We start from the raw sequence: 15,564 nt of genomic DNA on the forward strand, positions 1-15,564 counted from the left end.
GAATAACACAAATGTTGGGTCATTGGTTTTCAGTTCCAGTGGAACTTCCATGGAGCTTCCTTCAGTAATTGATACCAATACCTCACTCATACTGTCTTTCTTCAACCCTGTTTTATATGCTTGTGTCAGTGTGCAAAATTATTTTATTTGTCAAAGGGCTCAGTTTTGAAAAGTTTGCCAATCACTGCATCTTGACATTGTCCATTTATTGATTACCTCAGTAAGACTTTTGAAAGAAGCCAGAGGGCAGTGTTGATTCAGAGGTCATATATTTGGTTTGGATGCTAAGAATACAAGGAATGAGACTGGTATTATTATGAACAGTTGGTGAATAGGACATGTATTCTTGCAGGGTCCTATTGGCAGGGCCTTAAAAAGTAGTTTTCATTTCTTTAAAGTAAGCAAAACTTACTTCTGTGAACAGCAGGAAAACAGAGATCCACAGCAAGCTTTTCGATTATGGCTTAAAAAAAAGCATGAAGAACAACTGAAAGAAAGAAAGACAGAAGAACTGCGAAAGCAAGAGGAGTGCTTAGTCTTCCTGAAAGGAACAGAAGGCCGTGACAGGGCCTTTAAACAGTAAGTCAAAGGAAGGGCATTTCCCCTCCTCCTCATGGGCAACTTGGAAATTATATAGTCAATAAAACTTAAAAAAAAGCAATCCCTTACATTTATATATCTATACAGTTTTAAAGCCACAGTTTTAAAAATATGTGAGAAAATTCTTTAACTCCATACTTTGCATAATATCTGTACCATTCTTTCAAGATATGTTTTTTTAAATTTTTTTAATTTTAATTGAAGGCTAATTACAATATTGTATTGGTTTTGCCATATATTGACATGAATCCACCCTGGGTGTACATGTGTTCCCCATCTTGAACCCCCCTCCCATCTCCCTCCCCATCCCATCCCTCTGGGTCATCCCAGTGTACCAGTCCCAAGCATCCTGTATCATGCATCGAACCTGGACTGGTAGTTTGTTTCAAATATGATAATATACATGTTTCAATGCCATTCTCCCAAATCATCCCACCCTTACCCTCTCCCACAGAGTCCAAAAGATTGTTCTATACATCTGTGTCTCTTTTGCTGTCTTGCATACAGGGTTATCGTTACCATCTTTCTAAATTCCATATATATGTGTTAGTATACTATATTGGTGTTTTTCTTTCTGGCTTACTTCACTCTGTATAATAGGCTCCAGTTTCATCCACCTCATTAGAACTGATTCAAATGTATTCTTTTTAATGGCTGAGTAATACTCCATTGTGTATATGTACCACAGCTTTCTTATCCATTTGTCTGCTGATGGACATCTAGGTTTCTTCTGTGTCCTAGCTATTATAAACAGTGCTGCGATGAACATTGGGGTACATGTGTCTCTTTCAATATGTTTTAATACTAAAACTATTTCTTAATGGCACCAGGGTGATAAATTTTGATAGCCTCCCATTGATTGATTGATTTGTTATTGCTTGGAGAAGTGGGCCAAAGATTGGTTACAGCTTCTCCTACTTGGAGAAAGAAATGGCAACCCACTCCAGTATTCTTGCCTGGAGAATCCCCTGGACGGAGGAGCCTGGTGGGCTACAGTCCACGGGGTCACGAAGAGTCGGACACGACTGAGCGACTTCACTTTTCTCCTACTTAGTCCTCAGAAAACTGAATAAATAGTTGCACTTAACCAGTAAGTATTTTTCTGTAAAGAGGAGGAAGATCTGTACAGAACAGATGAAAAGGGGATTTAGGCACCTATTTTGGTAATTAAAAGCAAACCCCGTCTCCTTTCAGTTGCCTGGGTAAGAGTGTAATACCTGGCTTACTCTGAGGAAACAGATCTGGCGTCATAATTTTGCCAGCAAGACTTGGGAAAGGGAGTGGAAATTTAGTCCATTGTTTGAAGTTCATTTCTTTCTTTTCAGCTATCTTTCTCCTTCTAAGTTTCTTTGTCTCTTTCTTTTCTTTCCCAGTTGACCCCGTAGGGACTGCAGTTAATTTGCTCAAACTACTATCCAATTCAAGACCGCACAACGTTGAGGTTTCTTAAGCCTCTTTTATGCTAGTGCAGTCATATACTTATTTGGATTTATTTCTGAAAACATATATACACACATGTACACACCACATATGCACTTTCATACCAGAGATGTAGTATATATAGTTATTTTTAATGTTATTTAACCTAAGCAAGCTTTATAGACTTAAATTTGTTAGAATGTGGACTTTCCCTTCACCTTTTTTTGATGTTTTTTCTTCTTAGGCTTATTTTTCCATTTTAAGGAAGAATTATTTCATCCACTGAAAAGCAGGAACTCTATGATTTCTCTACCAAGAATAGCAAGGCAGCATTTCTGCATGCTGCTAAATAAATTATATGGAACCAAATACTTAGTTGTTTAGAAAATAATATTTTAAAAAAGATTTGAAAATCATTTTACGTATGACCTATGTATGCCGCATGTAAAATAGTTTGTAAATCACTTTAAAAAGTTTTTTAGTTGGCAGTTTCATTATAAGATAAACTTAATTACATTTGATTGTAAATGTTACCATGCTTTCCTAGTATGAGCCTTTGGTATAAGAATGAAAATTTTTCAGTTAATACTAATTTGTGTTGTGACCAGAGCATTTCAATGTAAAGAAATTCAATTTCCTATAATTATCTATAGTAATAACTTTATAGTATGAAGATATATTCAGGCTGATACCAGATCTCATTATGTCTCTCTCTACAGATGGCTAAGAAGAAAACAGATAGAAAAATTAGCAGAGCAACAAGCTGTCAAAGAAAGAACTAGACAGCTCCGACTAGAAGCAAAGCGGTCTAAACAGTTACAGTGCCACCTATATAATATGTCAGAAGCCAAATCTTTCCGTTTTACTGATCATTACAACTGAAGGTATTTATTAAATACTTCATTTGGAAGCTGCTGTCCTCAAAATTTTGGATATCATTTCTTATGGCTTGTGTGCTTTGGTCATACTCTAAATTATGGAAGTGCTACTTATCTTTTGGTGGTGTTGATGGTGAATTTGTCTTATTTCCTTTAATAGTAGAGCAAAATAAATTTCTTATCTTTCAGCACTGTAATGTGTTATACCATCTTAGTCCATGCAAAAAACTGAACAAATGAACTCTACATTCCTTTACTTCTAAGTTATTTTAACATTTCTAGCTGAAACAAACACAAAAAAGGGACAGATACCTATTTTTAGTTCCTATTATCATTAAAAAAAATTGCAGTAGAACATTTCATAAGGCAGGAGAAGTGACCTCTTAAATCTGGATCAAGGCCTGATACACAGTCCTAATTATGTCAACTTTGAATAGCTGTAGCAAGCTAAGCAATAGGTTAGGCCTACTTCCACATGTTCTTTTAAAAAAAAAGTATAACTATTTTGGGTGTGTTATACAAAATCATACAGCTCTTATTGAGTGTTCATAATGTGCCTGGTATTGTTGTAAATGCTTTACATAAATAATTTGATCTTATAACAACCCTGTTAGTCATTCTTGTTTTGCAGATGAAGAAACTATAGAGGTGGTTGCAGAATTCTTTCTTCTAGTTTTACTATAAAGCTTACATACCTTGGCAGACATTTATAATTACATGTGTGGGGAAGCAGTATCTTTGATGTGTGTAAAAGTACTTGAGGAGTGGAGGACAAAGGCAAACATACAAGTGTGATGGAGAGTGGAGAATTGCTGTAGGAGTTATTTTAAAGCTTCAGAAGACAGGGTTCTCAACAACTGGATATTTGTACCTTAATCACTTGACCCTACATTAGAAAACAGAATTATTCAATCCTTTCTCAGCTTATTACAGCACTTTGAGCGTATAACAGGCAATTTAACTTTTCATTATAACTAGTCTTGTGTTGTTTAAAGTTTATTTTTAATGATAAGAACCAATCTGACATTTAAGTATTCCACAACATTTTTACAAAATGGGCTGCTGAAATTTTCAGGATTTCACTGCAATAAGGATTGCAGTGAATCTGTTGTTTGCTTTCGGTAGTATTGCCATCTTCATGAGACTGTGTGTGTGTGTGTTAGTTGCTTAGTCATGTCCGACTCTTTGCAACCCCACAGACTGTAGCCCACCAGGCCCCTCTGTCCATGGGATTCTCCAGGCAAGAACACTGGAGTGGGTTGCCACTCCCTTCTCCAAAAGGAACTATAGAAAGAAAGAAAGTGAAGTTGCTCAGTCGTGTCCGACTCTTTGCGACCCCATGGACTGTAGCCTACCAGGCTCCTCCATCCATGGAATTTTCCAGGCAAGAGTACTGGAGTGGGTTGCCATTTCCTTCTCCATCATGAGACTGTCTTCTCACCCATAAACACAGGATGTCTTTTCATTTAGTGCAGCAATGTTTGATAGTTTTCAGTGTATAAGTCTTTCACTTGCTTTGTCAAATTTATTCATAGATATTTATTTTTGACTTCTATTGCAAATGGAATTGTTTTCTTAATTTTCTTTACGTGTTCTATACTTGAAACACAAACAAATTTGTGTGTATTGATGTTGTACCCTGAAACATGGCTGAATTATTTATTAGTACTAAATTTTTTGGTGAAATTTTTTTGAATTTTCTCTGTATAGGATAGATGGTGGTGGTGGTGGTTAGTTGCTAAGTCATGTCTGATTCTCGTGACCGCATGGAAGGTAGTCCGCTAGGCTCCTCTGTCCATGGAATTTCCCAGGCAAGAATACTGGAGTGTGTAGCCATTTACTTCTCCAGGGGATCTTCCTGACCCAGGGATCAAACCCACATCTCTTGGATTGCACGTGGATTCTTTATGGCCGAGCCACCAGGGATGCCCATGTAGGCTAGATATCATCTGCAAACAGAGATAGTTTTAATTTTTCCTTTCCAAATGGGATGCCTTTATTTATCTTTCTTGACTGATTCCTCTGGCTAAAACTTTTAGTATAATGTAGAGTAGTAGTAGTGAAAGTGGACATCATTTTTTTTTTTCCATATGTATTTACTAGTTGATCTTAATGTAGCAGTGCTTCCCTGGTGGCTCCGATGGTAAAGAATCTGCCTGCAATGCAGGCGACTCGGGTTTAATCCCTGGGTCATGAGGTTCCCCTAGAGAAGGGAGTGGCAACCCACTCCAGTATTCTCGCCTGGAGAATCCCATGGACAGAGGGGCCTGGTGGGCTACAGTCTATGGGGTTGTAAAGAGTTGGACACGACTGAGTGACTAACACTTTCACTTTCACTAATGCAGCAGAGGGGACAAAAGTTCACAAACACTCCACATATTTCACAAGACTCATTGTAGGAAAAAAAGTGACTAAGAAGGATCAGTAGTACCCTCGGGTCTTGGTGGATGCTTTCTTGGAGGAGGTGAACCTCTTATTCCTGGTGAAGGGGGTCCTCATTTCCGGAGGGGGCATGCCTGTTGATGTCTCTTGAGTAGGGGAAGGAAGGCCCTGCGGTGGGCCCACGGTGGTCTCACACCAGGTGGAGGAGTCATAATTCCTGGAGGTGGGGTTGCTTGACCAACTGATGGTGGCGGGGAGCAGTCCCCCATCATCATGGATACTACTTGGGGCTCCAGTAGTGCTGGCAGTAGCAGCACCTGCAGCAACTGCTACTGTGCCTCTTCCCTGTGGGGTCACTACCTGTTGGGATGACCCCTCAATCCCTCGGACAGAGCCTGCTGTTCCAGCAGGGACCTAGGGAATTGGAACACCAGCTGGAACATCTCTGCTAACTGCCTTGCCAACCCCAGGGCCTCCTGCAGCTCCAGCAAGAGGTACCTGAGCAATGCCAGTTTCTTTCCCTCCACAGTCATGGAAACCAAGTGTCCCCAGACAGCAACACTTGACTCCAAACTCACTTTTCTTCATGCTGTGGCTGTTTCACATCCTTTGGCTTAATCCTCCTGAACTCATCACAGTCATAGCGGGTCAAGTTCATGTGTTTGTCAAAAGTCTTAAATGTACCAGTGACGATCCGGCCATCTTGCAGGATACATTCTCTCCTGTGGTCGGTGTGCTGCAGCATCTTGCTGCTCCTTCCCACAGTCATGATTGCTATTCCACCAAATCCAATGCCCACAGGAAAGATTTGGTATCCTAAAGACCTCAGAGAAGGCAGTTTTGTTTGATTGTTTCTTTTGGAATCAGCCACCCAGGTGTTCCGATACTGCTTTAACCATTTCTTGGTGTCTCAGCTAAGAATGCTTATTTCAGTTCTGCCTGGAAATCAACCACGGGTATTTGCTGCTGCTGCTGCTGCTGCTGAGATTACCTCAGGTACAGGTGACATTCCTGGTTGCTCAGTGAGGCTGTCCTTCTATGTTTGACTTAGACTTCCACCTCCAGTACTCAGGTGTAAATGGTCCCTGGCTTGCACCCCACACCACTGGCTGCTCCTCAGAACAGAACATCTCCAACTGCTACTCCACTCTGCCTGGGCATCCTTATCTTGTTCTTGATCTTAGGAGGAAAGCTTTTAGTCTTTTAGCCTTAAGTATGGTGTTCCCTGGCTCAGAGGTTAAAGCGTCTGCCTCCAATGCGGGAGACCCGGATTCGATCCCTGGGTCGGGAAGATTCCCCTGGAGAAGGAAACGGTAACCCACTCCAGTATTCTTGCCTGGAGAATCCCATGGACGGAGAAGCCTGGTAGGCTACAGTCCACGGGGTCGCATAGAGTCGGACACGACTGAGCGACGGAACGGAACGGAATGGTGTTAGCTGGGCCTTTCCAGGTGGCACTAGTGATAAAGAACCCGCCTGCCAATATAAGAGTCATAAGAGATGCAGGTTTGATCCCTGGGTCAGGAAGATTCCCTGGAGGAAGTCATGGCAACCCACTCCAGTATTCTTGCCTAGAGAATCCCACAAACAGAGGAGCCTGGTGGGCTACAGTCCATAGGGTCGCACAGAGTCAGACATGACTGAAGCAACATAGTATGCACACATGCATGATGTTAACTGTGGGTTTTCCATAAATGTCCTTTATAAAGTTGAGGAAGTTCTATTCTTATTCTTCTCCTGTACTTATTTATATTCTTCTATTTATTTTTTTTGAGTGCTTTTATCATGAAAGTGTGTTGGATTTTATTAAATGCTTTTTGTGTCAAGTGAAATGATAATGGCTTTTTTCTCGTTTGTTCTATTCATGTGATGTTACATTGGTTGACTTTCTTATTGAAGCACCCTTGCATTTCTGAGACAGATACCTCTTGGTGGTATATAAATCCCCTTTTCTATGATTTTTCATTTGGTTTGCTAGTATTTTGTGAGGATTTTTCATCCGTATTTTTAAGAGATATTTTTCTGTAATATTCTTTTTTTTGGGGGATCTTTTTCTGGCTTTGGTATCAAGGTAATGTTGGGCTCATAGAATGAAGTGTTCCCTCTGCTTTTATTTTCTTGGGAGGATTGCTATTAACTCTTTAAATTTTTGGCAGAAGCCACCAGTGAAACTCTCTGGCCCTGGACTTTTCTTTGTTGGGAGTTTTTTTGTTTTTTAGTACACTTTGTTTTTTAGAGCAGTTTTAGGTTCATAATGAAACTGAGCAGAAAGTACAGAGTTCCCATGTAACTTCGGCTTCCTTCCTCCCTAAAATCTCCCCTAGCATCAACATCTCCCACAAGGTGGTTCATTTGTTGCAATTAATGAACCTACATTTACACATCACTATCATCCAACATCCATAGCTCTTGGTGTTGGGAGGTTTTTGATTACTGATGTAATCTCTCATTATAAGCCTTTCTCTTGGTGACTCAGATGGTAAAGAATCCACCTGCAATGCAGAAGACCTAGGTTCAATGCCTGGGTTGGGAAGATCCCCTGGAGGAGGGCATGGCAACCCATTCGTTTTCTTGCCTGCAGAATCCCCATGGACTGAGGAGCCTGGTGAGCTACAGTCCATAGGGTTCCAAAGAGTTGGATATAACTGAGCTACTAAGCACACTCATACATAAGCCTTTTCATATTTTCCATTTCTCCTTGTGTTTTGGTAAATTGTGTTTCTAGGAATTTGTCTATTCCATCCAGGTTATTTGTTGGTATATAATTATAACTTTATTTAAATGAGATTGCTGAGGACCCCCATTCATTTCTGAGTTTAGGTATTTGCAACATTTTTTGTCACTCTGGTTATAGGTTTGCCGATTTTGTGGATCTTTTCAGAGAACCACTATTTTCACTCTCTATTTTTCTATTTTCTCCCCACTCTAATTTCAATTATCTTCTTTCTGCTAGCTTTGGGTTGTTTGCTCTTCTTTTTTTAGTTCCTTAAGGTATAGTATTTAGGTAGTTAATATGAAGTCTGTTTTTTTTCTTTCTTGGTTTAGCTCGATTAGGTGTTATTGAGCTATTATTATTATTGACACTCTTTAACCAACAGTTGCAAAGTGTGCCACTCGTTTGTGATTACAAAAGTATATGTATAGAATTTTTTTTATTGTGGTAAATATATATATAACCTAAGATTTATCATTTTGATCATTTTAAAAAATGTATAATTCAGTGTCATTAAGTACATTCATATGTTGTTCAACCATTACCCCTTTGTCTTCATGATTTTTATCCTCCCAAACTGAAACTCTGTACCTGACAAAAGCTCTCCATTCTGCTTTCCCTTAACCCCAGGTAACCACTATTCTACTTGTTATTTCTATTAATCATTTCAGGTACCTCATATAAGTAAAATCGTACATTATTTGTCCTTCTGTGTCATATCTCAATATGGAGTTTTAAATGTTCATCTATGCTGTAGCATCAGAATTTACTCCTTCTAAGCTGAATAGTTCATGGCTGTGAAAGTCGCTCAGTCGTCTCTGACTCTTTGCAACACCATGCACTATACAGTCCATGGAATTCTCCAGGCCAGAATACTAGAGTGGGTAGCCTTTCCCTTCTCCAGGAATCTTCCCAACCCAGGGATCGAACCCAGGTCTCCCACATTGCAGGTGGATTCTTTACCAGCTGCGCCAATAAATGCAGTACTTGAAAGCAATCTCAAAAATGACAGAATGATCTCTGTTCATTTCCAAGGCAAACCATTCAGTATCACAGTAATCCAAGCCTATGCCCCAACCAGTAACGAAGAAGCTGAAGATGAATGGTACTATGAAGACCTACAAGAGCTTTTAGTACTAACACCCAAAAAAGATGTCCTTTTCATTATAGGGGGCTGGAATGCAAAAGTAGGAAGTTAAGAAACACCTGGAGTAACAGACAAATTTGGCCTTGGAGTATGGAATGAAGCAAGGCAAAGGCTAATAGAGTTTTGCCAAGAGAACGCACTGGTCATAGCAAACACCCTCATTCAACAACACAAGAGAAGACACTACACATGGACATCACCAGATGGTCAACACCAAAATCAGACTGATTATATTCTTTGCAGCCAAAGATGGAGAAGCTCTATACAGTTAGCAAAAACAAGACCAGGAGTTGACTGTGGCTCAGATCATGAACTCCTTATTGCCAAATTCAGACTTAAATTGAAGGAAGTAGGGAAAACCACTATACCATTCAGATATGACCTAAATCAAATCCCTTATGATTATAAAGTGGAAGTGTGAAATAGATTTAAGGGACTAGATCTGATAAGATTGCCTGATGAACTATGGATGGAGGTTCGTGACATTGTACAGGAGACAGGGATGAAGACCATCCCCATGGAAAAGAAATGCAAAAAAGCAAAATGGCTGTCTGAGGAGGCCTTACAAATAGCTGTGAAAAGAAGAGAAGTGAAAAGCAAAGGAGAAAAGGAAAGATATAAGTATCTGAATGGAGAGTTCCAAAGAATAGCAAGGAGAGATATGAAAGCCTTCCTCAGTGATCAATGCAAAGAAATAGAGGAAAACAACAGAATAGGAAAGACTAGAGATCTCTTCAAGAAAACTAGAGATACCAAGGGAACATTTCATGTAAAGATGGGCTTGATAAAGGACAGAAATGGTATGGACATAACAGAAGCAGAAGATATTAAGAAGAGGTGGCAAATACACTGAACTGTACAAAAAAGATCTTCATGACCAAGATAATCATGATGGTGTGATCACTCACCTAGAGCCAGACATCTTGGAATGTGAAGTCAAGTGGGCTTTAGAAAGCATCACTACGAACAAAGCTAGTGGAGGTGATGGAATTCCAGTTGAGCTACTTCAAATCCTAAAAGATGATGCTGTGAAAGTGCTGCACTCAATATGCCAGCAAATTTGGAAAACTCAGCGGTGGCCACAGAACTGGAAAAGGTCAGTTTTCATTCCAATCCCAAAGGCAATGCCAAAGAATGCTCAAACTACCTCACAATTGCACTCATCTCACATGTTAGTAAAGTCATGCTCAAAATTCTCCAAGCCAGGCTTCAGCAATATGTGAACCGTGAACTTCCAGATGTTCAAGCTTGTTTTAGAAAAGGCAGAGGAACCAGAGATCAAATTGCCAACATCCGAAGGATTATAGAAAAAGCAAGAGTTCCAGAAAAACATCTATTTCTGCTTCATTGACTATGCCAAAGCCTTTGTGTGGATCACAATAAAGTGTGGAACATTCTGAAAGAGATGGGAATACCAGACCACCTCACCTGCCTCTTGAGAAACCCATATGAAGGTCAGGAAGCAACAGTTAGAACTTGTCATGGAACAATAGACTGGTTCCAAATAGGAAAAGGAGTACATCAAAGCTGTATATTGTCACCCTGCTTATTTAACTTATGTGCAGAGTACATCATGAGGAATGCTGGGCTGGAAGAAGCACAAGCTGGAATCAAGATTGCTGGGTGAAATATCAATCACCTCAGATATGCAGATGACACCACCCTTATGGCAGAAAGTGAAGAGGAACTCAAAAGCCTCTTGGTGAAAGTGAAAGAGGAGAGTGAAAAAGTTGGCTTGAAGTTCAACATTCAGAAAACTAAGATATGGCATCTGGTTCCATCACTTCATAGGAAATAGATGGGGAAACATTGGAAACAGTGTCAGACTTTATTTTTTTGGGCTCCAAAATCACTGCAGATGGTGATTGCAGCCGTGAAATTAAAAGACGCTTACTCCTTGGAAGGAAAGTTATGACCAACCTAGGCAGCATATTAAAAAGCAGAGACATTACTTTGCCAACCAAGGTCCATCTAGTCAAGGCTATGGTTTTTCCAGTGGTCATGTATGGATGTGAGAGTTGGACTATAAAGAAAGGTGAGCACCGAAGAATTGATGCTTTTGAACTGTGGTGCTGGAGAAGACTCTTGAGAGTCCCTTGGACTGCAAGGAGATCCAACCAGTCCATTCTAAAGGAGATCAGTCCTGGGTGTTCATTGGAAGGACTGATGCTAAAGCTGAAACTCCAATACTTTGGCCACCTCATGTGAAGGGTTGACTCACTGGAAAAGACTGATGCTGGGAGGGATTAGGGGCAGGAGAAGGGGACGACAGAGAATGAGGTGGCTGGATGGCATCACCGACTCGATGGACATGAGTTTGGGTGAACTCTGTGAGTTGGTGATAGGCAGGGAAGGCTGGCGTGCTGTGATTCATGGGGTCGCAAAGAGTCGGACATACTGAGCGACTGAACTGACGCTGAATAATATTCCATTGCATATATATATACCACATTTTGTTTATGTATTCACCCCTCAAAGGACACATGTTACTATTTGTTGGCTATAGTGAATAATGCTGCTATGAACATTTTTATACAAATATCCTTTTGAGTCCCTGCTTTCAATTCTTCTGGGTATCTACCTCGAGGTGGAATTACTGGATCATGCGGCAGTTATATGCATACCCACCAGCAATGCACAAGGTTTCCAGTTTCTCCACATCTTTGCCAACACTTGTTATTTTGCTTTATTGGTAGTAGCCATTCTGGGTGTGAAGTGATAGCAATATACTATAATTATTTACTTAATAATTAGTGATGCTGAGCATCTTTTGATGTGCTTATTGGTATTTGTATCTCTATTGGAGAAATGTCTATTACTTTGCCCATTTTTTTTTTAAACTGGATTTTTTTTTTTCCAGTTGTTGATTTGCAGCCCTTCATTTACTCTCATCAGTAGACCCTTGATACATGACTTGTGAATATTTTCCTTCATTTTGCAGGATGCCTTTTCATTTTGTTGAGTGTTTCTTTTTGCTATGCAGAAAGTCTTAATTTTGATGAGGTTTAATTCATCCATTTTTTTCTTTTGTTGCCTGTACTTCTGGTGTCATAGCCAAGAAATCATTGCCAAATCCAGTCATGAAGCTTTTCCTCTATGTTTTCTTCTAAGTTTTATGCTCTGTAAACTTAAAGACTGAAGAATAAGTTGTATATAGTATAAGCTAGATGAAGACTTGAATTGAAGCACATCATTCTGGAGGGAAAAAAATCAATATTCAGACTAAAGCAGGTAAAGGAATTTATTGCCACCCACTTGAAACTACAACTCAGATGAATGCAACCAAAAATAAAAAAATCATCATTAAGTTGACATTAATATATATTGTTACTTGATTAGATTTGTCTTTTGAGGATTTCTTTACTGATAGGTAAAGAAACCAATTAGGGTAATTTGTTATAAACATTTTTGTGGACATTTTTACAGGCCTCTAAAAAGGTTTTTTATGATGGCCCTTCATAAATAAATAATAACACGTTACATAATAAAAATCAATTGATGAATTGCATTTTTGAGCTTGAGAGATGTTCTCCAAAGATCTTATTTTCTCTGTCATATTTCATAAGTATCAAATTGGATATTCCTATTGTGCTGCAATTGCCAAACTGAGCTCAGTAGTTAAAAGTTTCTTCTGTAGATCAGTTATATCCATTTAAAATACAGAATCCCCTGCATAAAACCAAAATAAGAACAATGATTTTGCTCAAGCATTTGTTAGTGTGGCTGTAAAATATTTAATTTTTTTTAACATTTAGCATTTATTTTTAAAATAGTTCCTCCATCTATGTTATTTCATAAGACTCTTTTGTACTCTGCTCCAATATCACCAGAAAGAGAAAGGACTCCTACCCCATTCCCTCCCCAACTCTTGCAGCTACTTTTTTGTTAGAGTGAGGGTCAGAAAACTTTTTCTGTAGAGAGTCAGATAATAAATATTTTAGGCTTTGCCAGTTATATAAACCCTGTTGTATCTACTCAATTCTGCTGTTGTAGCACAACCACAGGCAACAGTATGGCTGTTTATGACCCAAGGCTATAGTCTGCCAGTCCTTGCTTTTCAGAAATTAAAGGTGTATGTAAAATATATAGCAAGATAAATAATAAATAGGGCCTGAAAGAAAGGTATAGAATCCAGTCCTTTAGGAAAACCATCATAACATGCCTGGAAAGTATTGTTTACTAATATATATCTATACAGTTTCATTTTTTTTCTTTACCCTGAGGTATTTATTAAGAAAGGGTAATCTGGAGTCCAGTACATGAAACATCTTTAGGGATATATATTATTTAAATAGAAAGTAATACTTCTAGCATCCAAAGACCCCCAGCTCCCAAATAATAATGACTCCTGGGTAACAAGCAAGTGCCTGCAGTGTGCCTCCACCATATTGATTGTTAAAGGGCAGTAAGTTCTCCCTGGCAGTGATTGCAGCAATTGAAAGTTATATTTTCATATCTTGTATAGGGATGAAACCGTCCAATATTTTTCTTTGTAGCAAGCAAGGTGGTTGGTGAAGACTCAGAAAATGGATTATCAGGTGAGCTTTCTGTACATGTAACTGGATCCAAAATGCGTAAAACCTAAGGAAAATAAAGAGGTAATGTCATATACACAGCAGGGACTACAAAAGTCCTTGGCTTACTAATATGTAACTACTCATACGTTCTATTTCATTAATATGTAACTACCATAAAAAGTAAGATCTGAATGATGAATTTGACTCAAGAACTTATACTTTTTCTCAAGCTCTAAATTTAATAATGATATCTAGTTGTTATATTACCTAGGTTACCTATTTTTAAAAATAAAGAAATGTTCTCATGCACACTGATGAAAACATATGAAAACATAGAAGAAAATAAACTGATACGGTTATATCAATTTTACCATAAGTGATACTCATTTTTATCCTTAATCAAAATATATTTATTACCTTTCTCCTTCAGGCCTTCATTGAACTGCTTGAAACTGGAATTCTACCTTTATTCTTCTATTGAAATGTATTTCAAAGTTTTTGATCATTTACTTGTCAAATCAATGGCTTTTCATTTCTTTTTTTTCTAATTTACATGCAACATTTTATGCTAACAATCATGTTTTTGTTTCTTGGATTCATGGACATCATACACTCTCAATTCTTCTGCTCTGAATTTTCTATTCCATTTCATTTTCTGAGACCCACAACTGGAGGAAATCTTGATTTGAAAAAAATTCTCTGGTTAAGGGCAAGGATAACATGGCTGGCTCACAGCTCCTGTTTCTCATTTTCATATTCTCCTAACCATCATCATGGGGCTTCCCTGGTGGCCTAGCAGTAAAGAATCCCTCTACAATGCAGAAGATGTGGGTTTGATCCCTGGGTCAGGAAGATCCCCTAAAGAAGGAAATGGCAACCTACTCCAGTATTCTTGCCTGGGAAATCCCATGGACAGAGGAGCTTTGGGGGCTACAGTCCATAGGGTCGCAGAAGAGTTGGACATAACTTAGCAACTAAACAATGACAACCATCATCATATCATGAGTATGAGTTACTGTGCAAAGGAGATTGGCAGTGGAATTAGAAAGGAACTGGGAAAAGCAGTGAGGAAAGGAGCTTTCTCTTCTATGTAAGGCTTATTCAAAACAGCTTTCAGAAATGGCTCAAGATGTCTGTTTCCCTAGCTCTCATATTGTCCAACAGGATTTTTTCCTTCTAAGTTACCAATGTCCCCAAGGAGCCACAGCTAATTAAAAAATGTCCTGGCATCATTTAAGAGCTACCATTCCATTTCCATACCTCTATTTTTCTACAGGATTATTCCTGGAGAAGGAAATGGCAACCCACTCCAGTATCCTTGCCTGGAGAATCCCATGGACGGAGGAGTCTGGTAGGCTACAGTCCACAGGGTCGCAAAGAGTCGGACATGACTGAGCGACTTCACTTTCGCTTTCTTTTTCGCTTTATTGCTTCTTCAATTTAGTTTTTGATATTCTGTTTTTATGGAGCTTGGTTAGATGCTAAAGGACAGAGAGAAAGGGCTTATCTTAAAGCTGCTGATGAATTGAGAAGGGGAAATAAGAAAGGTACCCCTATTCTCTATATTTGTAATTACATTATGTATCTTTAGAAAGAAACAAAATGCCAAATGAATACAGTTAAAGGAGACCGAGATACCAATAGGATAAAAGGTTTCCAGATTTTAGCCTGAAAGTGATAAAGATTTTAAGCTGGGTGCTTTTCAGAGATCACTCTGTACACAGATGGTGAATGAGAGAAGGGGTGGGAACCAAAGCAGACAATGGGAATAAGAGAATGGGAGTTTAATGCAATAATTCAGCTAAGAAAGGTTGATCTTGAAGCAATGTGGCTGAAAGGTCTGAGAGACATTGAGGAAGGAGGACTGTCATTTTTGTTCCGTGAGACACTGTAGTGGATAAAGGACTG

General features: G+C 39.0%; 2 protein-coding genes and 1 pseudogene across 7 annotated transcripts in view; 1 reads left to right on the plus strand and 2 right to left on the minus strand.

The window, feature by feature from the left end:
• The window catches only part of CCDC181 (coiled-coil domain containing 181), a 42,251-nt gene that overhangs the window by 19,762 nt on the left and 6,925 nt on the right, over positions 1 to 15,564 (plus strand). For 3 of the 5 annotated variants that reach the window (XM_055419692.2, XM_055419688.2, XM_055419695.2), the window contains 2 exons: positions 425 to 579; positions 2,739 to 2,991. In XM_055419692.2, coding sequence (XP_055275667.2) covers positions 425 to 579; positions 2,739 to 2,901 — 318 coding nt within the window. In that variant the 3' untranslated portion in view covers positions 2,902 to 2,991. Of the gene's footprint in view, positions 1 to 424; positions 580 to 2,738; positions 2,992 to 15,564 lie in introns of those variants that run through there. The other 2 variants (XM_055419694.2, XM_055419689.2) reach the window with 2 other exon arrangements.
• LOC129551592 (small nuclear ribonucleoprotein-associated protein B' pseudogene) lies at positions 2,847 to 12,232 on the minus strand (annotated as a pseudogene).
• The window catches only part of BLZF1 (basic leucine zipper nuclear factor 1), a 28,288-nt gene continuing 26,046 nt past the window's right edge, over positions 13,323 to 15,564 (minus strand). Inside the window, exons 7-8 of one of the 2 annotated variants that reach the window (XR_016039632.1) lie at positions 14,917 to 15,137; positions 13,591 to 13,720 (exon numbers count right to left, since the gene is read on the minus strand). Coding sequence is in view for 1 of the 2 variants with exons in the window: in XM_055419696.2 (XP_055275671.1) it covers positions 13,535 to 13,720 (186 nt within the window). In the remaining variant the exon portion in view is untranslated. Of the gene's footprint in view, positions 13,721 to 14,916; positions 15,138 to 15,564 lie in introns of both variants that reach the window. The other variant, XM_055419696.2, reaches the window with a different exon arrangement.

The sequence above is a fragment of the Moschus berezovskii genome, chromosome 17 (assembly GCF_049115385.1).
Source record: "Moschus berezovskii isolate FMDL1 chromosome 17, NW_MosBer_1.0, whole genome shotgun sequence".
NCBI lineage: Eukaryota > Metazoa > Chordata > Mammalia > Artiodactyla > Moschidae > Moschus > Moschus berezovskii.